This window comes from Enhydra lutris, unplaced genomic scaffold (assembly GCF_002288905.1).
Source record: "Enhydra lutris kenyoni isolate GAN:26980312 unplaced genomic scaffold, ASM228890v2 scaffoldscaffold12, whole genome shotgun sequence".
Lineage (NCBI taxonomy): Eukaryota > Metazoa > Chordata > Mammalia > Carnivora > Mustelidae > Enhydra > Enhydra lutris.
Window position 1 is genome coordinate 46,157,510 of NW_019154096.1, and position 25,889 is coordinate 46,183,398.

The 25,889-nt window shown below is 41.8% G+C and overlaps 1 protein-coding gene and 1 pseudogene across 3 annotated transcripts in view; one reads left to right on the forward strand and one right to left on the reverse strand.

Annotated features, from left to right (window-relative positions):
* LOC111144834 (insulin degrading enzyme) overlaps window positions 1-25,454 on the reverse strand; it is a 109,463-nt gene extending 84,009 nt beyond the window's left edge. For all 3 annotated transcript variants that reach the window (XM_022499355.1, XM_022499354.1, XM_022499353.1), the window contains exon 1: window positions 25,357-25,454. In XM_022499355.1, the coding sequence (XP_022355063.1) occupies window positions 25,357-25,454 (98 nt within the window). The remainder of the gene's footprint in view (window positions 1-25,356) is intronic.
* Window positions 15,031-15,184, forward strand: LOC111144726 (annotated as a pseudogene).
* Window positions 25,455-25,889: the final 435 nt, after the last annotated feature.

The window sequence follows — 25,889 nt, forward strand, 5'->3', positions numbered from 1 at the left end:
TTGATGATTCTGACCAGTCCAATAATGCAAGAAAAAGAAAACACAAAAACATGAGAAAGAAAGGGGAAAAGCAACTCACCTTATTCGTAGGTGACATGAGACATGACTGTGTATGAAGGGGTTCTGGGCAAGTGTCCCCAAATTGTGCCACTTTGGCATGTGGACTATTTTGAGCTGAAGGCAATTAAGACCCTGCAGGCTCGGGGTGCCTGGGTGGCTCAGTGGGTGAAAGCCTCTGCCTTCAGCTCAGGTCATGATCCTAGGGTCCTGGGGTGGAGCCCCGCATCAGGCTCTCTGCTCAGCGGGGAGCCTGCTTCCCCCTCTCTCTGTCTCTGCCTGCCTCTCTGCCCACTTGTGATCTCTGTCAAATAAATAAATAAAATCTTAAAAAAAAAAAAAAAAAAAGACACCATGCAGGCACTAGAGAAATTATGGTCCCTCTTGTAACTACCTAGAAGAATCTAAATTGGGGGGGCGCCTGGGTGGCTCAGTGGGTTAAGCCTCTGCCTTCGGCTCAGGTCATGATCTCAGGGTCCTGGGATCAAGCCCCGCATAAGGGCTCTCTGCTTGGCAGGGAGCCTGCTTCCCCCTCTCTCTGCCTGCCTCTCTGCCTACTTGTGATCTCTATCAAATAAATAAATAAAATCTTTAAAAAAAAAAAAGAATCTAAATTGGGGGTCTTCCCCAGAAGTAGGGTTATTACCAGAGATAAATTTTATCTGAGTGACTCATATGTATGGGGGCCAAACACTTAGTTATCAAACATCTGTTGTTCTTACCGCCCTGTAAACTGCCCTGCTCCCCTTTGAGGCCCCAGGCCTCAACCCACTCCTTAGCTCAGGATGGCAATTTCACCTTTCTGTCTTTGAACCTCTCTCTCATCTGTGTATGGTTCCTATATACACAAAATTAAAATTTTATTTTCTGTTACTCTGTCTCATGTCAATTCTTAGACCAGCTAGAAGAACCTCTGAAGGATAGAAGAAAAATTTTCCTCCCTAACATGTACACAGAAAACCCCAAGAATCTCTGACAACTTCCATTTCTGAATGGTTAATAATAGGTCATGGCAACCACATTCAGCTTCAATAAACAGAAAAGGCCATGATGAATTAGAAAATCACATTTTCAAAGATATTGGAGAGTTGTAGAAGAAATGAGGATTGGATGAACGCAAATCCAGAGACAGTCAAGCCCTCTGGGGTGGGCTTGACAACCATCTCCAGTCTTCTTCTCGGGGTGCATTTGCTAATTTTGAATGCAGACTGAAGATCACACTTGGCCTAAGAAGAAGGACTATAATCAGGGAAGATAATCAAGGCTTTGGTGGGTACATGAGTTAAGTGTGACAGATTACAGGCTCAAGATGCCCCAAATCCACAGCTGATTTTTGTCACAGATTTTCTGAGCTATCACTACATATCCACCAGAATGGCTAAAATGAAAAAGATGGAAAATACCAAGTGTTACAGAACTTATAGGGTAACCCAAATTCTCATATATTGCTGGTGAGAACAGAAATTGGTACATCCATTTTCTTAAAACTGGCAGTCTAGGGGCACCTGGGTGGTGCCATCAGTTAAGCATCCAACTCTTGGGTTTGGCTCAGGTCTGATCTCAGGGTCGTAAGATCAAGCCAGGCATCAGATTCCACATTTAACACAAGTCCACTTGGGTTTCTCCCTCCTTTCCCCTTTACCCCTCCTCCCACATGGGTGCACTCTCTCTTAAACAAATAAAATCTTCAAAAAATGGCAGTCTATACTGAAACTGACAATATGACATAAAAATTCATAAATTAGGGCGCCTGGGTGGCTCAGTGGGTTAGGCTGCTGCCTTCGGCTCAGGTCATGATCTCAGGGTCCTGGGATCGAGTCCCGCATCAGGCTCTCTGCTCAGCAGGGAGCCTGCTTCCCTCTCTCTCTGCCTGCCTCTCTGTCTACTTGTGATCTCTCTGTCAAGTAAATAAATAAAATCTTAAAAAAAAAATTCATAAATTAGATATATACCCGAAATAAGTGCATTTATATGTTACAGCAATACGATGTACAATAGCCAAAACTAGAAATGATCAAATGTCCATTAATAGTGAAAAGACATGCTGTGATATATTCACACAATGAAGTAATATACAACATGAAATATACAAAATGAAAAGCCTAGAACAAGGCTCAATAAGGATGAATCTAACATAAGGTTGAGTGAAAGAAGCTTTATGCAAATATTGTGTCCTCCCACTTATATAAAGTGCAAGAACAAGTAAAATCAAGCTAAGCCTTTTGTCAAGATAGTGGTTTCCCTTGGGGTCAGGGAGCAGTGATTAGAAGTAAGCATGAGGGAGGCTTCTGGGACACTGGTCACATGTCGGATTACACAGGTATGTTCAGTTTGTGAAAATTATCAACTTGAACACTTATGATATATTTCAATTAAAGGTTTTTTAAAATAGGGGTGCCTGGGTGGCTCAGTGGGTTAAAGCCTCTGCCTTCAGCTCAGGTCATGATCCCAGGGTCCTGGGATCGAGCCCCACATCAGGTTTTCTGCTCAGTGGGGAGCCTGCTTCCCCTTCTTTCTCTCCCTGCCTCTCTGCCTACTTGTCTGTCTGTCAAAGAAAGAAAGAAAGGAAGAAAGAAAGAAAAATCTTTCAGTTTTTTAAAATAGAGCTTTTAAATTTTTTTAAAGGTTTTATTTATTTATTTGACAGAGGGAGAGAGAGATAACATGTAGGCAGAGAGTCAGGCGGGGTTGGGGGGTGGGTGAGCAGGCTCCCCGCCGAACAGAGAGCCTGATGCAGGGCTCGATCCCAGAACCCTGAGATCACGACCCGAGCTGAAGGCAGAGGCTTAACCCACTGAGCCACTCAGGCACCCCTAAAATAGAGTTTTTCAAAATATCAAACATGGGGCACCTGGGTGGCTTAGTCATTAAGCATCTGCCTTTGGCTCAGGTCATGATCCCAGGGTACTAGGATCAAGCCCCACATTGGGCTCCCTGCTCCACAGGAAGCCTGCTTCCCCTCTCCCACTCCCCCTGCTTGTATTCCCTCTCTCGCTGTGTCTCTCTGTCAAGTAAATAAATAAATGAATAAATAAAAATAAAAATAAAATAATAAAAACATCAAACATAAAAAAATAAAGGAGGAAGCAGATACATGAACTACTCAAGGCTAATATCATCATGCACAAAAAGTCATCTTGGAAATGGTGCCACATGGAAACTGAGAAGAAGCTCTTCAGATCAAACAAGTGCTAAGCTAGGAAGGCTCACTAAGAAACAATAGTCCAATTAACATGATAATTATCTAACCCTTCTCAGGTGTGTCTTGAGACAACTATTTGTGTTGATGTCATCTTGGCCAGAAGAAATAGGAGGCCCATATAAGTACAGCATGAGTCAATTTAACTAAATCAATAATGAAGTATGATGTTAAATATTTTAACTCAAGTCTTTAGTCACTAAGTATGATATGAAAACTAGCTTTGGAGTAATTACTTAAGATCACAGTTAAGATTTAAAAATAAAATTTGATACTCCCAGCAACCAAGAGTGACAAGCAATGAACATAATCCAAATTTAAAAAATGAAAAAACTTTAAATAAATGTTCCCCTCAGCAATTTTCGACATTTACAATCAAACAACTTCTAACTCAGAAGAATTAGGTTCTTTATTTTAAAACAAAACAAAAAGAATACTACATAAAGTTAAAATTTCTTGGGCAGATGGGTGGCTCAGTGGGTTAAATGTTGGACTCTTGGTTTCAGCTCAGGTCATGATCTCACAGGTCATGAGATCAAGCCCCAAGTCAGGCTCCCTGCTCAAAGGGGAGCCTGCTTGGATACTCTCCATCTGCCCCTCCCCCCACTCAACCTCTCTCTCTCAAATGAATAAATAAATCTTTAAAAAAAAAAAAAAGTTATGTGAGGTGGGGTGCCCAGGTGGCTCAGTCAGTTGGGTGAACGACTCTTGGTTTTGGCTTGGGTCATGATATCAAGCCCCACATTGGACTCTGTACCCAGCAGAGTCTGCTTGAGATTCTCTCTCGCTCTCTCTCTATCCCTCTCCCTGTGCCCTCCCTCCCTCTCTCTCAAATAATCTTTAAAAAAAAAAAAGGAATGTGAAGTGTTCATGTGAGTCTGTTAAACCTGACAGAGGTAACTAAAATTCCATCAGACTTGAGCAGCTTTTATAGCATTTCTCCTGTAAAATAGGTATAAGACAAAATGAAACAAACTTCATCAAGGCACAGTGTCTGGTACATATGAGGCACTCACAAATGGTATAATCATCATTATTATGGTCCCACAGGGGTGATATGCAAACAGACCCACCTCAGTAACCACCATGTTATTACCAGCGTTCTTATTATACACTCATGCAAGTTCCAGTGGTACGTTGTCATCTCTAGAGGTCAAAACATTCACTGGACAGGCTGGTAATAGCATGGTACTTTATAAGACTATCAGAAAAACAGGTAAATAATTATCCCTTTATAATTGCTATAGGCAATCCACTGTTTATGGCTGTGGTTCTCAACAGGTGACAATTTTGTGGGACATGTGGCAATGTGTCACAACTGAATGATCACAACTGAAGGGTGAAACTGGTCACTAGTGAGCAAAGGCCAGGGATGCTGCAGTGCACAGCACAGTCCCCACAACAAAGAATTATCCAGCCCCAAATGTCAACAGGGCCAAGGGTGGAAGACACTAGTTTATAGTTCTGAATTTATCATCCAAAAATAATGGATGAGAACCACTGCAACCAATTCAATCCACTTAAAATAAAACCAGGAGATAGCCTCATCAAAACAAAGAAAGCTGGGGCCCTTGGGTGGCTCAGCAGTTAGGAGTCCAACTCTTGATTTTGTCTCAGGTCATGCTCTCAGGGTCCTGGAATAGAGCCTGCCTCAGGCTCTGTGCTCAGTAGGGAGTCTGCTTGAAGATTCTCTCTCCCTCTCCCTACGCTCCCCTCCCCATTGCTCATGCTCACAGGTGCTCTCATCCTCTCAAATAAATAAGTAAAGTCTTTAAAAAAACTACAGAAAGTTGAGAGGGTATTGACATTTTAGCACAAGGAAAGAAAAGGAACCACACACCAGTAGAAGACAATGTTGCTCAGAAATCAAAATTTTATTAGCACTAATGGGGATTTTGAAGCTACTTAGTTTGACGTCCAGTAAAAAGTCCCATGCAGAGTAACCCATTCAAGATAACAAAGTCAATCTGTGCCAAAGAGGGCTTTACCTCAGACCTTACGACCACTAGACAGAGTGACTATTTCACTATACTACACTGCCCCCCACCCCCAGAACAGAATTACAGCACAAATAAGACATTCTGTCACCAGATGGCAGTCTGGAGTACAAACTCAGAACCAGAAATCTAGGGGTGCCTGGGTGGCTCAGTCCTTAAGTGTCTGCCTTAGGTTCAGGTTATGATTCCAAGGTCCTGGGGATCAAGCCCCACATCGGGCTCCCTGCTTGGTGGGAAGCCTGCTTCTCCCTCTTCCTCTACGTGTGTTCCCTCTCTTGCTGTGTCTCTGTCAAATAAATAATTAAAATTTTTTTAAAAAATAGAGAGAGAACCAGAAGTCTAGCTCACTGATACTCTCCTAGGGTACCTGGATGGTTCAGTTGGTTAAGCGTCCAACTCTGGATATTCTTTCCTGTTTTGTGGATGATTAGTTGACCACAGAGTTGACAGCCCATTTCTGGATTTTCTATTCTGTTCACTGACCTATGTTTTTGTGCCAGCACCATACTGTCTTGGTAATTACAGCTTTGTAACAGAAGTCTGGAATCATGATGCTTTTAGATTTGCTTTTCTTTTTCAGGGTTGCTTTGGCTATTCAGGGTCTTTACAAATTTTAAGATGGTTCAATATTTGCAAATCACTCAACATGATATACCACACCAACAAAACAAAGAATAAAAACCATATGATCATCTCAATCAATGGATGCAGGAAAAGCACTTGACAAAAATTCAGCATGTTTATAATAAAAACTCTCAACAAAGTGGACTTAGTAGGAAGATACCTCAACATAATAAAGGCCATATATGAAAAACCCTCAGCTAACATCATATACAATGGTGAAAAACTGAGCTTTTCCTCTAAGATCAGGAATAAGACTAGAATGTCCACTTTTGCCTCTTTTATTCAATTAGTACTGGAAGTCCTAGACACAGCAACACTAATAATGAAATGACAGAAAGAGAAACAGTCCACAAATTCAATGTAAGCCCATGAAAATACCAATAGTATTTTTCACAGAACCAGAACAAATAATATTAAAATTCGTATGGAACCACAGAAGACCCAAAACAGCCAAAGCAATCTTGAGAAAGAAAAAGCTGGTGGTATCACAATTCCAGATCTCAAGATATACTACAAAGTTGTAACAATCAAAACAGTATAGTACTGGCACAATAACAGACACACAGATCAATGGGGCAGAAGAGAGAGCCCAGAAGTAAACCTATGCTTACTTACAATGGTCAATTAATCTACGACAAAGGAGGCAAGAATATAAAACAGGGAAAAGACAGTCTCTTCAACAAATGGTGTTGGGAAAACTGGACAGCTACATGCAAAAGAATGAAAGTGAACCACTGTCTTACACCACACACAAAAATAAACTCAAAATGAGTTAAAAACCTAAATGTGTGACCTGAAACCATGAAACTCCTAGAAGAAAATACAGGGAATAATCTCATGAACATTGGCCTTAGAAATGTTTTTCTAGCTATGTCTCCTCAAGCAAAGGCAATAAAAGCAAAAATAAACTATCAGAACTACCCCGAAATAAAAACCTTTGCAGAGCAAAGGAAACTATAAATAAAATATAAGGCAACCTATTGAAGAGAAGATATTCACAGATGATATGTCCAATAAAGAGTTAATATACAAAATATAGGGATGCCTGGGTAGCTCAGTCAATTAAGCCCTTGCCTCTGGTTCAGGTCATTATCCCAGGGTCCTGGAATGGAGTCCCACATCGGGCTCCTTGGTCAGTGGGGAGCCTACTTCTCCTGGCTGCCACTCCCCTTGCTTGTGCTCTCTCTCTGACAAATAAACAAACAAAAATTTAAAATATATATATATATATACAAAATATGAAGTTATACAACTCAACACCAAAAAACCAAATACACAATTTAAAGATGGGCAGAGAACTAAACAGACATTTTTCCAAAGGTGACATAACAGATGAAAAGAGTCTCAACATTACTAACCAGCAAAGAAATGAAAATCAAAAACCACAATTAGGGGGTGCCTCAGTGGCTCAGTCGGTAAGTATCTGCCTTTGGCTCAGGTCATGATCCCAGAGTACTGGGATCGAGCCCTGCATCAGGATCCCTGTTCAACGGAGAGTCTGCTTTTCCCTCTTGTGCATGTTCTCTCTCTCTCTCTCTCTCTCTCTCTCAAATAAATAAATAATCTTTAAAAAAATCCACAATGAGGGGTGCCTGGGGGGCACAGTCAGTTAAGCATCTGGCTTTTTATTTCAGCTCATGTCATGATCAACCCCCACACTGACTATGTGCTCAGCAGGGAGTCTGCTGGAGATTCTCTCTTCCTCTGCCCCTTTCCCTGCTGTCTCTCCTTCTCTCTAAAATAAAAAAAGAAAGGGGAGGGGGGCCTAGGTGGCTCAGTCGTTAAGCATCTGCCTTCAGCTCAGGTCATGATCTCAGGGTCCTGGGATCAAGCCCTGCATCTGGCTGCCTACTCAGTGGTAAGTCTGCTTCTCCCTCTCCCACTCCCTCCTTGTGTTCCCTCTTTTGCTGTCTCTCTCTCTGTCAAATAAATAAATAAAATCTTAAGTTAAATTAAATTTTAAAAAACCCACAATGTGGGTGCCTGGGTGTCTCAGTGGATTAAAGCCTCTGCCTTCGGCTCAGGTCATGATCCCGGGGTCCTGGAATCGAATACCACATCAGGCTCTGCTCAGCGGGGAGCCTGCTTCCCTCTCTCTCTCTGCCTGCCTCTCTGCCTAATGGTGATCTGTCTCTCTGTCAAATAAATAAATAAAAATCTTTAGAAAAAATAAAAATAAAAATAAAAATAAATAAAATAAAAAACCCACAATGGGACAGCACCTCACATCTGTCAGAATGTCTAAAATCAAAAAGAATTAAGTGTTCAAAAAAATGAATTAAGTGTTGGTGAGGATGTAGAGAAAAAGGAACCCTCATGCACTGTTGTTAGGAATGCAAATCGGTGCAGCCACTGTGGAAAACAGTATGTAAGTTTCCTCAAAAAATTAAAAATAGAAATACCGGGGCGCCTGGGTGGCTCAGTGGGTTAAGCCTCTGCCTTCAGCTCAGGTCATGATCCCAGAGTCCTGGGATTGAGCCCCGCATCGGGCTCTCTGCTCAGCAGGGAGCCTGCTTCCTCCTCTCTTTCTGCCTGCCTCTCTGCCTACTTGCGATCGCTGTCAAATAAATAAATAAATCTTAAAAAAAAAAATAGAAATACCATATGATTCAGTAATTCCAGTACTGGTTAGTTACCCAAAGAGAATAATAAAAAGATATACACACATACACACCCCACACCAAAAAAGATATAAATACTCCCATGTTCACTGCAGCATTATTTACAATAGCCAAGTTATGGAAACAATCAAAATGTCCACCAATAGATGAATGGATAAAAGATGATGTGTGTATATATATGTGGAATTTAATGAAATATTACTCAATCATAAAAAAGAATGAGATTTTTGCCATTTGCAACAACAAGGATAGACCCTGAAGGTATTATGCTAAGTGAAAATAAGTCAGAGAAAAATAAATATCATATGATTTCATTTATATGTGGTATCTAAAAACAAACAGCCAGCAGAAACAGACCCATAAATACAGAGAACTGATGATTGCCAGAGGGAAGGCATGTCAGGTGATGGGCAAAATGGGTGAAGGAGGGGCGCCTGGGTGGCTCAGTGGGTTAAATCCTCTGCCTTCGGCTCAGGTCATGATCCCAGGGTCCTGGGATGGAGCCCCACATCCAGCTCTCCACTTGGTGGGGAGTCTGCTTCCCCCTCTCTCTCTCTGCCTGCCTCTCTGCCTACTTGTGATCTCTCTCTCTGTCAAATAAATAATAAAATCTTAAAAAAAAAAAAATGGGTGAAGGAGAGTGGGGGAAACAGACTTCCAGCTATGGAATGAACAAGTCACGGAGATGAAAGGGAAGACAGTCAATGGTATAGCATTGTGTAGTACAGTGACAGACAGTAGATACACTATGGTTAGCAGAGTATAAGGTATAGACTTGTCCAATCACTGTGTTGTAAAACTAAAACTAATGTAACATTGTGGGTCAACTATACCTAAAAAATAGATGTGAATAATAAAATGTTAAATTATAACATTATACTCTAGCATACTATTATACTCTGTTTCAAAGTCTATAAAAATATACATAATAAATTTTAAAACTTCACCTCAAACATTTAAAAAATGTAGAATATACAGCAAATGACTCTTACAGGACAAGTTTTCACTTATGTGAAATGCTTTATTTCTTTATAATGCTAGGACTAAGCTACTGCTTTACTCCAGAGTTTACTAAATCTAAAGCTCTTCAATTCTATAAAATTAACTATCAGGATTTTTTTTTTTTTTAAAGATTTTATTTATTTATTTTTCAGAGAGAGAGAGGGAGAGAGAGCGAGCACAGGCAGACAGAATGGCAGGCAGAGGCAGAGGGAGAAGCAGGCTCCCTGACGAGCAAGGAGCCCAATGTGGGACTCGATCCCAGGACACTGGGATCATGACCTGAGCCAAAGACAGCTGCTTAACCAACTGAGCCACCCAGGCGTCCCACAATCAGGATTTTAAATGCACTCAATTCCATGTTACTTTAAAACAAATAAACATTTGCTTTACTTATCTGATCATCTGTCTTCCCCACTAGAAGGATGGGGATTTTTGTCTCTTGTTTTTTCTTATATCCACAGCACTTAAATTAATGCTGACACATACTAGTTGAACAGTAATTTTTACTTTTGATTTATAATTCATGTAAAAGTAGACCTTGGGATGCCTGGGTGGCTCAGTCAGTTAGGAGTCTGCCTTTGGCTCAGGTCATGATCCCGGGGTCCTGGGATCAAGTCCCACATTGGGATCTCTGCCCAGTGGGGAATCTACTTCTCCCTCTGCTGATCTCTCTCTGTCAAATAAATAAAATCTTAAAAAAAAAAAAAAAGATCCATTTCTAATTAAACACAAATAAAATGAAAACTTTGCTAAGTGAATAGTAATAAAAGTAATCACAGTGGGATTTCCAAAATGTTAAATAAAAACAATTTTCTGTGAAAACAAAAACAAGACTAGAATCCAGTGGAAGTAAGCCTTTGTAATGTAGAGCTCTTTTCCACCACACTGTCCTTTCCTTTATGTCTGATCCCTTTTCAAACTGCCTTAGCTCCTATGAATAACTCAGAAACACAAGAAATCTTTAAAACACACTCCTACCCCTAATATCCTTATAATAGGAACAGACACACAATACTACTTACTAGCTACACTGACAAATTGTGAACAAAAACTAAATTGAGTTTATGACTAGGGCTCTCACTACTTCCAGGAGTCCATGTCTCTGGACAAATTCATCCAACAAACACTAAACTCTTACTATGTGCCAGACACTGTGCTAGGTGCCAGCAATACCACTATATGGGACCCTTCCTTCTTCAGAGGTTCTGGCTACAAATAGAACTCTAGAGATCCTAAAATAGCCTGTAGAGTTGGGCAAAGAATCACCATGTTAAATGAACTGGAACCCATTCTCCATACTAGACCCTGGGAGCATTCCTTAAAAATCCAACCTTTCTTTTGATGGCTGCATAGTATTCCATTTGCAACGATGTGGATGGAACTAGAGGGTATCATGCTTAGCGAAATAAGTCAATCGGAGAAAGACAACTATCACATGATCTCCCTGATATGAGGGAGAGGAGATGCAACATGGGGGGGTTAAGGGGGTAGGAGAAGAGTAAATGAAACAAGATGGGATTGGGAGGGAGACAAACCATAAGTGACTCTTAATCTCACAAAACAAACTGAGGGTTGATGGGGGGAGGGGGGTTGGGAGAGGGGGGTGGGATTATGGACATTGGGGAGGGTATGTGCTATGGTGAGTGCTGTGAAGTGTGTAAACCTGGTGATTCACAGACCTGTACCCCTGGGGATAAAAATATATTATATGTTTATAAAGAATAAAATTAAAAAAAAAAAAATCCAACCTTTTTTTTTTTTTTCAGCTGCTGGTATTAACAGCATAGAGAAAAATGTGAGAACTTAGAGCTAGAAGGGTCCCTTCTTCAAATGAGGAAACTGAGGTCCAGAGTTTTAAGGATCACTTACCTTTTTTAAACTCTTTATAAGCAACTGCCCTTTTAAATCAATACCTATAAGATATTACCTATAATCAATACCTATAAGATATAAGAGGGTAACATTGGAAGAACAAAGATTTATTTAAGAAATAAATAAATAAATAAAGATTTATTTAAGAAATAAATAAAGATTTATTTAAGAAATAAATCTTTATTCTTCCAATGTTACCCTCTTCACCTATATCTTCATACCCACTTTTTCCAGGCCTTTCCTTCAGAATTATTCTCCTCCACTAGCTTCTTCCTCTTAGCCACCAGTACTAAGGTGGCTTCCATACTTCTGCTCAACCCTGCTCTTTCCAGCTACTACCTATTTTCTCCAACTTAATACCAACATTTTTTTCAAAGTCACTCTCTAGGGCCCCATGAAACTTGGCTTCTATTCCTTCCCCTTTATTTGCAGGTTACCAATGAAATGGTCTCTGGTCTTTCCCAAGGCCCCAGTCTGCTTAAAACCTCTCTGGCTGGGGGCACCTAGGTGTCTCAGCAGTTGGGCCTCTGCCTTCGGCTCATGATCTCCAGGTTCTGGGATCAAGCCCCAAGTCGGGCTCCTTGCCCAGTAGGGAGTCTGCTTCTCCTTCTCCTTCTTCTCCTCCTCCCCATCCCACCACCGTCCAGCTCCTGCTTCTATTTCTCTCTCAAATCTTTTTTTCTTAAGATTTTATTTATGAGAGAGAGGGAGTACAAGCAGGGGGAGCAGCAAGCAGAGGGACAAGGAAGCTCCCCACTGAGCAAGGAGGACCCTGGGATCATGACCTGAGCCAAAGGCAGAAACTCAACTGACTGAGCCACCCAGCACCCCATAAATAAATAAAATCTTAAAAACAAAACAAAACAAACCTCTTTGGCTGGACACTTCTAATCATTCTGCTTTTGATATTATCTTCTGCCTCTCTAACCCCCAATGTCGCCAAGTCTGTTTCCTCATCCTTAAATGTCAGCATTCCTCAGGGTGTAACTTGGGCCCTCTGTATCTCTACACAGGTATTTCCCAGATACCAATCCATCTCAGTGTCTTCGACTATCATCTCTACACACAACTATCTGATGTAGGAAATCAGCTCAGACCTTTTTGTCAAGGTCCAGCCGTATTTCAAATGCTTCAAACCCTCCATTAACTACTCAGCAATAGCTCCAGATTCACTATTACCAACTCACCATATACCACGTCTATCCCTTCCAAAGCCTCCTTGTTCTGACTTCCCCATCTTCACTACAGATGTCAAGCTATCTCTAAGGAGGTAAAAAATATAAAGTTCTTGAGTGAGCCCATTTGGATTCACTTCTGGCTAAGTCACTCACTAGTGTATCCCTGAGCAAGCTGACCTCTTTGAGCCTCATTCTCCTTATCTGAAAAGAAGAAAAGAACCACAATACCTCTCTCAGAGGTAAAAACATAGGGGAAGCTCCAAATATAAGGCAAAACACACAACAGGCATTCAATAAATGTGAGCTACTACATCTTTTATGGTTCACATTAACAGCAACACCAAGAGTCTCACATCTGAGTCTAGTTAGCCTTCACTGCAGCTTAGTCTTGTTCTAGGCTCTGGACCCATTTCCCATCCTTAAACAGTGGAAATTTTAGACACTCCTGTTCAAGACTCATCAACCAGGTTCTGAACTTTAAACTAAATTCTTTCCTTAACTACAATCTGCAAGCTGGATCACCATTTTGGTTCTGAGTATTTAAGGACTGCTCAGTCTTGTCCACTGCCCTGAGGGACCCTGGGTCACCTACCTTTCTGATGGTTAACAGCTAACTACAAGATAGTTAACAGTGCCTATAAGACTGCCCCACCACTGCACCTGACCAACCTGTTCTTGGTATGACTTTAGAACACCAGCCCCCCACCTGCCAAGACCAACATCTCACGTAACTGGACTTCTTCCCTCTGCCTGGAGGTCAATCTCCCCACAAGAGCCTTCCCTACCCTGGTGGCCCTCCTAGTCACGTCTCATCTCAGCACTCATCTGAAAGTCACTCAGGACCAAGACCTTAAGCCTCTTGGATTCTTCCATCTCCCCCCATACGCAATCAAAGCTGCTGAAATCTTCTTCCACACACACCCTCTGCAGACACTCTTCTTGTTATATATACTTCTTCTTTACCCTTTTCTCTGCCTGCATTTTAACTGTGCTTCCGAAAAACAGCTAGATTTATCATAAGAAAAACACAGTTTTCATATATGACTGTACTGCTCAAAAGATATCAGAGATTCTCTACTTCCTATAGGTTAAAATCTACTGTCCCTTGATTATATTGCAAATTTTCCTACTTCTGAGCTTTTGCTAACACTATTCCTTCTAAAATATCCTCTCTTCCCCTTCTCTGTTCATCCAAATTTTTTATTTCCTTCAAAGACATTTGCTCAAACCCTATGCTCTCTGTGAAGCCCTCCCTATCAATCAGTGGTAGAAGTGCAAATAATCTAAGACTGAGTCAAGTAAATAGACCAGTGTGACTAGAATGGGGTGAGAGCGATTATTTTAGAATCAAGATCAGAGAGGTGATGTGAGGCCAGGTCCCACGGGGCCTTCCTGGCTATTATAAGGATTTTGTCTTTAAATATGAGCAAAATGGGGATCAACCACAAGGTTTTAAGCATTCACTAGCAAAGATATAGGATTTGGATTTCAAAAAGATCATGCTACCTATGGTGACAAAAGAAAGCTACACAGACAGAGGCAAGTGCAGAAGCAAGGAAACTGATTAAGAGGCTATTACAGTATTTTGGTAAAAGAGTGTGATTAGAACCAGGGTGGTGGCAGGCAGAAGCGGTCCAAATCTGAATGCATATGCTGACTGATGAAGGATATGAAAACAAAAAAGGAGTTAAGGATGACTCCAAGTTTTTAACCTAAACTAGTGTAAGAATAGAGATGTTAATCACTGAGATGGGGGAGAAGATGGTGGGAGGAGCAGGTTTTGAACATGGTAAGTTTAAGATATATATTGGTCATCCAAAGGAAATGATAAGTAGGAAGTTTATTACCCAAATCTGAAATTCAGGGGAGAGAGGTACATTTGGGAACTATTGGAATACGGATCAGGTGGGTTTCACAAAACATTAGTGATGACAATTGCTCTGTAATTGCTCTGCCTCAAATGATAGCCATGAGCTACATGTGACTTGAAATGCAGCTAGGGTGACTGAAAAACTGAATTTTTAATTTTCATTAATTTACATTTAAAGCACTTGTGCCTCATGGCTACAGAATGGACAAGCATATATAAATAATATTTAAAGCAATGTGATTGAATGAGAACTCTACTTGAGTGTAGGCAGAGAAGGTGTCCTAAGAGTGGGTACTGGGGCATGCCAACAACATGGATTATTTGCAATAGGAGAAAAAAAAAAGTGCAACAATCCAAATCTCCATCAACAACAGAACAGAAAAATAATTACTGGCATATTCACATAAGACTGCCATTCAGCAGTGAACGCACATATCTATGTGAGTTCCAAAACAAGGCTAAGAGAAAAAAAAAGTAACTCAGAGAAGAAAATTTCCATGAAGATCAAAGGCAGAAAAAACTAAAAAGTACACTGTTTAAGAATATATTCACTTCTATTTTTGCTCCTTTTTGCCACCATCCTGGTGTGTGTGGCTGACCGTTCCTCACCATGTCTTCTCACAAGACTTTCAGAATCAAGCGATTTCTGGCCAAGAAACAAAAGCAGAATCATCCCATTTCCCCAGAGGATTCAGATGAAAACTGGTAATAAAATCAGGTACACCGCCAAGAGGCAGTGGAGAAGAACCAAGTTGGATCCATAAGGTATCACACATCATGAGACGACACATGTAATTGGCACACATATTTAAGGGGGATGAAAGTCATGTGTTCCTATCCTATTACTCCTGTAAACATCCTTCCTACCTGGCCAACAGACATGTTTTATCAGGGAAATTATTTTTCTGTCACTACACCTCTACACCAGGAGGTTGGTTAAGTAATAAATATAAGAACTTTCAGCTGGGACGGGGTGGGGTACTTAATCACTTCCTCAAGAAACAAGAAAAATCTCAAACACACAAGCTAATCTTACACCTAAAGACCTAAAGGAGCTGGAAAAAGAACAGCAAATAAAGCCTAAATCCAGCAGCAGAAGAGAATAATAAAGATGAGAGCAAAAATCAACGACATAGAAATCATAAATGCAGTAAAACAGATCAATATAACTAGGAACCGGTTCTTTGAAAGTATTAATAAAACTGATAAATCCCTAGCCAGACTTAGAAAAAGAAAAGAGAAAGGACCCAAACAAATAAAATCATGAATGAAAAAGGAGACATCACAACTAACACCAAAGAAATAAAATTATATGAACAAGCATATGCCAACAAATTAGGTAGTCTGGAAGAAATGCATAAATTCCTAGGAACATATCAATGATCAAAACTGAAACAGGAAAAAATAGAAAACCTGAACAGACCCATAACCAGCAAAGAAATTGAAACAGTAATCAAAACTCTCCCAACAAACAAAAGTCCAGGGTCAGATGGTTTCCCAGGGGAATTCTACTAAACATTTAAAGAAGAATTAACAACTATTCTTCTGAAACTGTTCCCAAAAATAGCAATGGAAGGGAAATTTCCAAGCTCATTCTATGAAGCCAGCATCACCTTGATCCCAAACCAGACAAAGACCCCACTAAAAAGGAGAATTACAGACCAATATCCCTGTTGAATATGGATGCAAAAATTCTCACCAAGATATCAGCTAATAGGATCCAACAGTACATTAAAGAATTATTCACCACAAGCAAGCGGGATTTATTCCTGGGCTGCAGGGGTGGTTCAACATCTGCAAATCAATCAGTGTGTTACACCACATTAATAAAAGAAAGGACAAGAACTATATGATCCTCTCAAAGACGCAGAAAAAAGCATATGACAAAATACAGCATCCTTTTTTTTTAATATTTTATTTATTTATTTGACAGAGAGAGGGAGATCACAAGTAGGCAGAGTGAGAGGGAAAAGCAGGCTCCCTGCTGAGCACAAAGCCCGACGTGGGGCTCGATCCAAGGACCCTGAGATCATGACCTAAGCCGAAGGCAGAGGCTTAACCCACTGAGCCACCCAGGTGCCACCTATAGCATCCTTTCTTGATAAGAACTCTTTGCCATGCAGGGATAGAGGAAACGGACCTCAATATCATAAAAGCCATATATGAAAGACCCACAGCGAGTATCATCCTCAATGAGGAGAAACAAAGCTTTCCCCAAAAGTCAGGAACATGACAAGGATGCCCACTCTCACTACTGTTGTTCATCATGGTACTGGAAGTCCTAGCCTTCATAACCAGACAACAAAAAAAATAAAAGGCATCCAAATTGGCAAAGAAGTCAAACTTTCACTATTTGTAGACAACATAATACTCTACATAGAAAACCTGAAACACTCCACCAAAAAATTGCTAGAACTGATACAGGAATTCAGCAAAGTCTCAGGATATAAAATCAATGCACAGAAGTCAGTTGCATTTCTATACACTAACACTGAAGCAGAAGAGAAATCAAGGAATCAATCCCATTTACAATTACACCAAAAACTATAAGATACCTAGGAATAAATCTAACCAAAGAAGGATCTATACCCTGAAACCTATAGAACACTTATGAAAGAAATGGAGGAAGACACAAAGAAATGGAAAAACATTCCATACTCATGGATTGGAAGAAGAAGAAATATTGCTAAAATGTCTATGCTACCCAAAGCAATCTACATATTCAATGCAATCCCTATCAAAATACTATCCGCATTTTTCACAGAACTGGAACAAACAATCCTAATAATTTGTATGGAACCATAAAAGATACCAAATAGCGACCAAACAAAACCCAAAGCTGGAGGCATCACAATTCCAGGGTTCAAGCTGTACTACAAAGCTGTAATCAACAAGACAGTAGGGTATTGGCACAAAACAGAAACATAGGTCAATGCAACAGAATAGAAAATCCAGAAATGGACGTCAACTCTATGGTCAACTAATCTTTGACAAAGCAGGAAAGAATATCCAGTGGAGAAAAGACAGTTTCTTCAACAAATGGTGCTGGGAATACTGAACAGCAACATGTAAAAGAATGAAGCTGTACCACTTTCTTAAACCATACACAAAAATAAATTCAAAATGGATGAAAGACCTAAACATGAGACAGGAAACCATAAAAATCCTGGAGGAGAACACAGGCAGCAACCTCTCTGACCTTGGATGCAGCAACTTCTTTCTAGACATGTCTCCAAAGGCAAGGGAAACAAAAATAAAAATGAACTATTGGGACCTCATCAGGATAAAAAGCTTCAGCACAGCAAAGGAAACAGTTAACAAAACTAAAAGGCAACCTATGGAATGGGAGAAGGTATTTGCAAATGACTTACCAGATAAAGGATTAGCATCCAGAATCTATAAAGAACTTATCAAACTCAACACCCAAAAAGCAAAAATCCAGTCAAGAAATGGGAAGAAGACATAAGCAGATATTTCTCCAAAGACGACATACAAATGGCCAACAGATAGATGGAAATATGCTCAACATCACTCACCATCAGGGAAATACAAATCAAAACCAAATGAAGTACCACCTCACAGCTGTCAGAAAGGCTAAAATCAACAAGGCAGGAAACAACAGGTGTTGGTGAGGATGCAGAGAAAGGGGAACCCTCTCACACTATTGGTGGGAATGCAAACTGGTGCAGCCATTGTGGAAAACAGTATGGCGGCTCCTCAAAGTTAAAAATAGAGGGACGCCTGGGTGGCTCAGTGGGTTAAGCCTCTGCCTTTGGCTCAGGTCATGATCTCAGGGTCCTGGGATCAAGTCCCACATCGGGCTCTCTGCTCGGTGGGGAGCCTGCTTCCCCCTCTCTATCTGCCTGCCTCTGCATACTTGTGATCTCTGTCAAATAAATAATTAAAATCTTAAAAAAAAAAAAAAAGAAAAACTACCCTACAATCCAACAATTGCACTACTAGTTATCCATCCAAAGGATACAAACATACTGATTCCAAGGGGCATATGCACCCCCAATGTTTATAGCAATGTCCACAATAGCCAAAATATGGAGAGAGCCCAGATGTCCATCGACAGAAGAATGGATATAGAAGATGTGGCATATTTATACAATGGAAAATTACTCAGCTATCAAAAAGAATGAAATCTTGCCATGCAAAGACATGGATAGAACTAGTGGGTATTATGCTAAGCAAAATAAGTCAATAAGAGAAAGACAAATATCATAGGATTTTACTCATATGTGCAATTTAAGAAATAAAACAGATGAACATAAGGAAAGGGAAGGAAAAATAAAATAAGATGGAAACAGAGAGGGAAGCAAATCATAAGAGACTCTTAACTCTAGGAAACAAACTGAGAGTTACTAGAGGGGAGGTGGGTAGGAGGATGGGGTAACTGAGTGATGAGCAATAAGGAGGGCACCTGAGGTAATGAACACTGGTGTTATATGCAACTGATGAATCACTAAATCCTACCCCTGATACTAATAATACAGTATATGCTAACTTAATTGAATTTAAATTAAAAATTTAAAAATAAAAACACTTTCACCTTCATGAAAGAAAAAAATATACTCAGATTGATAAAGTATAAAGAACATCAAGGGAATTATTATCCAAATACAGGATAACACCACCTCTCCAGAAGAGGGAGAAGGTTGCAATTAGGGAGGTGAACACAGAGAGCTTCAAAGTTACTGGAAATGTTCTATTTCCTGGGCACCTGGGTGGCTCAGTTGGTTAAGGGTCTGAATTTTGACCTCAATTCAGGTCTTGATCTCAGGGTTGTGAGATCAAGCGCCCTACTTAAAAATAAAAAATTAAAAAAATAATAATAAAAAGTTTATTTCTTAAACTAGGTGTTTGCTATTCTTCTTTATCCTATATACTCTGCCATGTATGATATTAAGAGTAAAAAAAAATAAGAGGGGCCATCGGGGTGGCTCAGTCGGTTAAGCATCTGCCATCAGCTCAGGTCATGATCCCAGGGTCCTGGGATCAAGGCCTGCACTCGGCTCTCTGGGAGCCTGCTTCTGCTTCTCCCTCTCCCACTCCCCCTGCTTCTGCTCTCTCTGTCAAATAAATAAATAAAACCTTTAAAAATATATATATATGACGCAGTATACGGTTAAATGTCAAATGGATGTTTCAAAATCTCAAATAAATCTTTAAGTTTAGAAAAAGAAAATACAACTGTATAACCTAAATAAGGTCTAAAAAAGAATGACAGATTTAGTCATTTAAAAGAAAAGACAGAGGGCATTTGAGAATTGGGAATGAACAGCTCATGTACAAGAGACCAGAAACTGACGGACCTGACTGAGAAGAGGAAAGTTAGATTGAAAAGTTAGGCTAGGGCCAGCTTATGAGATGCTTAAATGCTGGGTCAAGAAGTTTGGACCTGATCTTTAAATAGTGCAGAACCCAAGACAATGGCATGGGGAAAGTGGTATACTAGAATTAATGAGATGATAAGGATCAACTAGTAGGGAGACAGGAGCCTAGAAAAATCAGTTACAGCGATGTATGTACCACTATATTTATTGCAGTATTGTTTCCAATAGCCAAGATACAGAAGCAACTCAAGTGTCCATCCACAGATGAATGGATAAAGAAGATTTATAAATGTATATACATACAATGGAATATTACTCAGCCATAAAAAAGAATGAACTCTTGCCATAAGCAATAATAGATGTATCTAGAGATTATAATGCTAAGTGAAATAAGCCAGCAAAAGGCAAATACCGGGGTGCCTGGCTGGCTCAGTGGGTTGAAGCCTCTGCCTTCGGCTCAGGTCATGATCTCAGGGTCCTGGGATCGAGCCCCACATCTGGCTCTCTGCTCAGCAGGGAGCCTGCTGCCTCCACTCTCTCTGCCTGCCTCTCTGCCTACTTGTGATCTCTGTCTGTCAAATAAATAAATAAAATCTTAAAAAAAAAAAAAGGCAAATACCATATAACTTCACTCATTTGTGGAATTTAAGAAAACAAATGAAGGAAAAAAAGAGACAACCAAAGAAACAGACTCTTAAATATAAAGAACTGCTGGTTGCCAGAGGGGAGGAGGGAGGAGAATGGGTGAAATAGGTGAAGGGGCTTAAAAGTATATTTATCACTATGAGCACTGAGCAATGTATAGAATTATTTAAGTCACTATAATGTACACTTGAAACTAATATAACATTATATGTTAATTATACTAGAGTTAAAATATATGTACTTACAGAACTTATAGATGTGAGATGTCAGGGAAGATAATCATAGTCTAAACTAGGAGGATAATGGAAGATTAAGTTTACTCCAAAAAACTTCAGGATGAAAGACTCAAGAGTTTGGTCTTCAGAATAGGCAGCGAGAGAAAAAGAGATGCAAAGATTACTCCAATTTTGAAGCTAAACTGAGAAAATGATTAACAGCAATATTTGCAAAACTAGGGAAATCACAGAGAAAACTGGTTTTGAAAAAAGACCATTCATTAATTTATATAATAAATATGCCAGGCAGAGTGTGATACCTTCCCCTCAGGGAACAGCTTATGGGTCCCACCTTTTTTTTTTTAAAAACAGTTACACATTTTTAATAGGCAAAGAGAAACTACATAGTTCTTTGCAGGAAATAAAAGCTTTTATAGCTTTTAATGCAACAACAATTTCTAAGTCCCACTTTTAAAAGAAAGAGTACTATAATAAAATACTGAGCTGCTTTTCAAAATAAACTGAAAGAGGCAACAATGCAAAAATGAGGCTGTTTAGTAAAAGATCCTGAGTAAAGGAGTGGAATCACTCTTTCACTGAAAGCTCCTTGAGGACAGAATTTATCACTGACTCTTTGCATCCGCCCACAGTGCTGAGCACACTGTAGTGAATGATCACTACAAAATAGATATTCAAATGATGGCTAAAGGAACAGAAAAGAGTGAGGGTTGACTCAAGAAAAACAAAGTAGGAATGCCCTACCCAAGCCTCCACCCAGCATACCTAGAGGATCTACCCCTGTCACCCCGGCTGAAAGGCAGCCTGGTTATCTGGGTACCTCTTTAGGAGATCTAAAATACCAATGGAAAAACAGAAAGGAAATCAATTCTTATGAAAACATACATTGAAATTCTGCTCCCCACATTCCTCCCTGGTAAGATTATCCCCAACCCTAACCTTAAAGGCAGCAAGGCAGAATGTAATTTTTACTTTGTATGGTTTGGGCTAATGCTAATTAAAGATACTCAAGGGCATTCTTTCCTTTTAGATCATTAAAAGATATTTTTCAGGTTAAAAGTAATTTAAAAGCCTGGTGGCACTTGGCTGGCTCAGTAGAGCATGGGACTCTTGATCTCAGGGTCAGCAGTTCAAGCCCTACAGTGGGTGTAGAGCTTGCTTACATGCATACATACATACATACATACATAGTGCTTGTACCATTAAAAAAAGTAATTTAAAAACCTGGATCTTAATAGTTACTCCATTTGCCATACCACTGTTACCTATACCCAGAGAACAGAGAAATGCAAAAGAGAGCTGCCTGAAAAGTGAGAAGACCGATGCACAGGTGCTCCAAGTAGTTGCCTGGGACTGGGCTATTACCTCTAGGTTCCCCCAACAGTTCAGATAATTACACACAGCCCCAACTTATCCAATATAGCTAAACAGAGGACAATGAAGCTGATTTTTAAAAGAATAAATCTTATGAAAGTGCTTTAAGAACATCTCTTTCTCAAAAAGTTAGAACAGGAGTGAATGCCTCAACACTGGCCAAAGTAGTATTATAGTTAAGAGCTCAGGCTTTGGCTCCAGACAGACATGGGTTAAATCTCAACTCTCCCAGTAAACAGCCCTGTAACCACCACTGTTACTACATCTCCCTACTTTGGGATGACTGGGTGGCTCAGTCAGTTAAGCATCTGCCTTTCACTCAGGTCATGATCCCAGAGTCCTGGAATTAAATCCCACATCAGGCTGCCTGCAGCTCCCCCTGCTCACTCATGCTCTCTCCAATAAATAAAATCTTAAAATATATATATATATATGTATGTATACACACACACACACATACTTTGTACAGCAGTATTACCTTCCTTAAGATTTGACTATGGGGTAGCTTCGGATGGTAGCTTTCCTTCCTATAACTATACCCTGATCCCTTTGATTGGAACTGTATTTTCCCTAATAGCCTCAACCACTAATTTTTAATGTAGAGCTTTCTAGATGGTCAATCTCATTCATTATCTTTGAATCTTCTGAATTTCCTTCTTTGAGAACAACAGTATGTTGAAGCGCTAGCAGTTCAACAACCCATGCCCTGAACTTTATCAGTGGAAGTAAAGAGCAATGGGACAAAAGCAGAGAAAACTGGACTGTAGGTAGAACATACAAACCTCTCTTGTATAAAACTGGTGCTTTCTTTAAAATCCCAAATTCTGGGATGCCTGGGTGGCTCAGCTGATTAAGCAGCTGTCTTCAGCTCAGGTCATGATCCCAGAGTCCTGGGATCGAGCCCCACATCCAGCTCCCGGCTCAGGGGAGAGCCTACTTCTCCCTCTCCCTCTGCCTGCTGCTCTACCTACTTGGTGCTCTCTCTCCCTCTGTCAAATCAACAAAATCTTAAAAAGAAAAATCCCAAGTTCTGGGACACCTGACTAGCTCAGTTAGTAGAGCACTCAACTCTTGATATCAAGGCTGTGAGTCTGAGCCCCACAACGGGTGCAGCGATTACTTAAAAATAAAATCTTTTATTTATTTATTTGTCAGAGAGAGAGAGAGAGAGATCACAAGTAGGCAGAGAGGCAGGCAGAGAGGCAGGCAGAGACAGAGGGAGAAGCAGGTTCCCTGCCGAGCAAGGAGCCCGATATGGGACTCGATCCCAGGACGCTGGGATCATGACCTGAGCCGAAGGCAGCCGCCTAACCAACTGAGCCACTCAGGCATCCCAAAAATAAAATCTTTAATAAAAAATAAATAAAAATAAAATTCCAAATTCTATACACTGGAGACAATATGGAGCTAAGCACAGCCTATTAGCAACAAATTAAGTACCAAAAAAAAAAATTTTTTTTAAGATTTTATTTATTTATTTGACAGACAGAGATCACAAGTAGGCAGAGAGGCAGGCAGAAAGACAGGGGGAAGCAGGCTCCCTACTGAGCAGAGAGCCTGATATGGGGCTAGATCCCACGACCCTGGAATCATGACTTGAGCCAAAGGCAGAGGGTTTAACCCAGAGCCACCAAGGACCCCCAGTACCAAAAAAAAATTCTGACCTGAAGGAGGCCCACAAAGGTACCCTGCCCATGCTCACCACTCCCACTTCTTTATCTAAACTCAGGGATCTTTATCCATGTTGTAGTGGATTTTGCATAGAGGGGGAAAAAGGGAAAACAATTTTTTTCATTTGCATTTGGCCTTTTTAGCACCATTATTACTACCATCCTAGTTTAGTCAGGAAAGACTAAGTCCCAACCAATTTCTCTGCTTCAGGTCTCTCCATCCCTTAAAACCTGTGCACAGCCATTAAACTAATTTCCTAAACTACCAGTTTCATTAGATCACTCCCCACCTCAAAAACTCTTAACAGCTCGCAATAATATGCACTGGAAAAACCCAACTAACATTCAAAGCCCAGGCTAGCATTATCCTACTTTTATAGTACACGATTTGTTTCCTCCTAATTCCCCCACAAATTCTCTAAGGCTCCAACTAGACTAATCTGGTCACTGCCCGTCCCCGACCCGAAAACCCTGCGTGCCTGGGCTGGATTACACCCACCACTGTTCATCCTCTCACCCACTTTCTGCTTTTCCTTTAAAGGCCAGCCCAGCCCAGCCCAGCCCCCCTCCTCTATCTCTGCCCTAAATTGTGCTCCCAAAGCACGCACTGCCCATACTACCCATCTTCTGACCCTAGTCAAACACATCCTTTTTAGCTGGCTATACTCTCTTGGCATCCTAATCCGCTCAAATGAAGTCAAAGTTCTTGGAAGGCAGACCACATACTTACATAGAGGGTCCATCACGGTGCCCTGCGCTTTCTAGATATTTCTAGATATTATTAAAATCAGAGGAGGGGTTCAAATGACACATCTAAGTAGGGCAAAAGCATACTGCCCGTTTCTGCCAAGTCCTCTCTATTCACAGTAAAGGACATTCAGCGTTCGCTACAAGCCTCTGTATTTCTAGTATACACTGAGCAGCGAGTAGAGAGAGCACGCCACCGGATGGCAAAAAAAACCCCGCGTCCCCATCCTGGTTTTTGCCACAAGCCCTGCAACTGGTAAATCACACAATCTCTCTGGGCCTCGGTTGTCTCAGGTGTAAAACAAGGGAGCTGCTTTGATGGATGCTAAGGTATTCTTCGGCTCTCGAATTCTCCGGGACAGGAAACCCAACACTAGTCTACTCACTAAGGCGCAGGCAGGCAAACTTTTACGGTTCCCAACGCAGGCATTTCCATATAGTAGTGGAAACTCCGTCCCCATGGAAAAAAGCAGGGCTAAGTGGAGGTTGAGAAGCGGTCTCCCTGGACGCGTATTCCTTTACCCATGGCCAGGGGTGGTCGGACTCGGGTTCCCGGCCCCTCACCGGCGGACTCCAGGAGAGTGGCACGGCAAGGCTCCCGGGAGCCGGCCGGAGTCAGTCCGTCCGCGCCCGCGCCCGCCGCACTTGTGACACACGCCCCGTGACCCTGGGTCACAGTCCCCGTCCGCCCTCACCGGCCCGAGGGGCGCCCTCCTCTCCCGGCAAGGCCCCGCGCTCCCGCCCGGCCGGCCGCCCTTCCGGGCCCCAGGGCGGCCTCTGCGCGGGCGTCCGGGCCCCAGGCCGGCGGGACTGGCGGCGTGAGGGGCGGCGGCGGCGGCTTTAAGTGCTGAATCACCACTTTGCAACCCGAGCCCCAAACCACCGTGACCCGCGGGCCCCGAGGGCCCGGGTGCTCCGCTCCGCTTACCCACAGAGGCGCTCCGGGAACAGCAGGCGGGCGCCGAGGACAGAGCGGAAGGTGCTGGGCCGCGCCGAGTGCAGCAGCCACGCTAGCCCGTACCGCATACCCCAGCGCAGCCGCCGGGAGCACCGCGGACGCTTCCTTCTTGCGCCGGGAGCCGGCCCTGCCCACTGCGCATGCTCAGTCCGCCGTGCCGCGCCGCCTCCCGGGAGCCGCTGAGCAGCCGGCGCTCCGGGTTTTGCCGGGAACCCGACAGGGTGGGGGTGGCAGGCGTCCCCGGCCCCAGCCAGCGAGCTGGACGGAGTCTGGCCGGGGAGCGGCGGAAGCCCAGCAACTCGGCTTTCCCAGGCTGAGGGTTACCGGCCGGGTCATGCGGGGCGCACATGGGAGGGCGGCGAGGTGTACCTGGCTAAGCGCATGGGGTGGGAGGGGGGGGGCAGAGCCTCACGAATACTGTGAGAGCGCAAGGGGCCATGTTTGCGGAGGCGCCCCCATTGGCTGTCGTCCTGGGCGGTGCAGGTGTTGGAAAGAAATCCGAG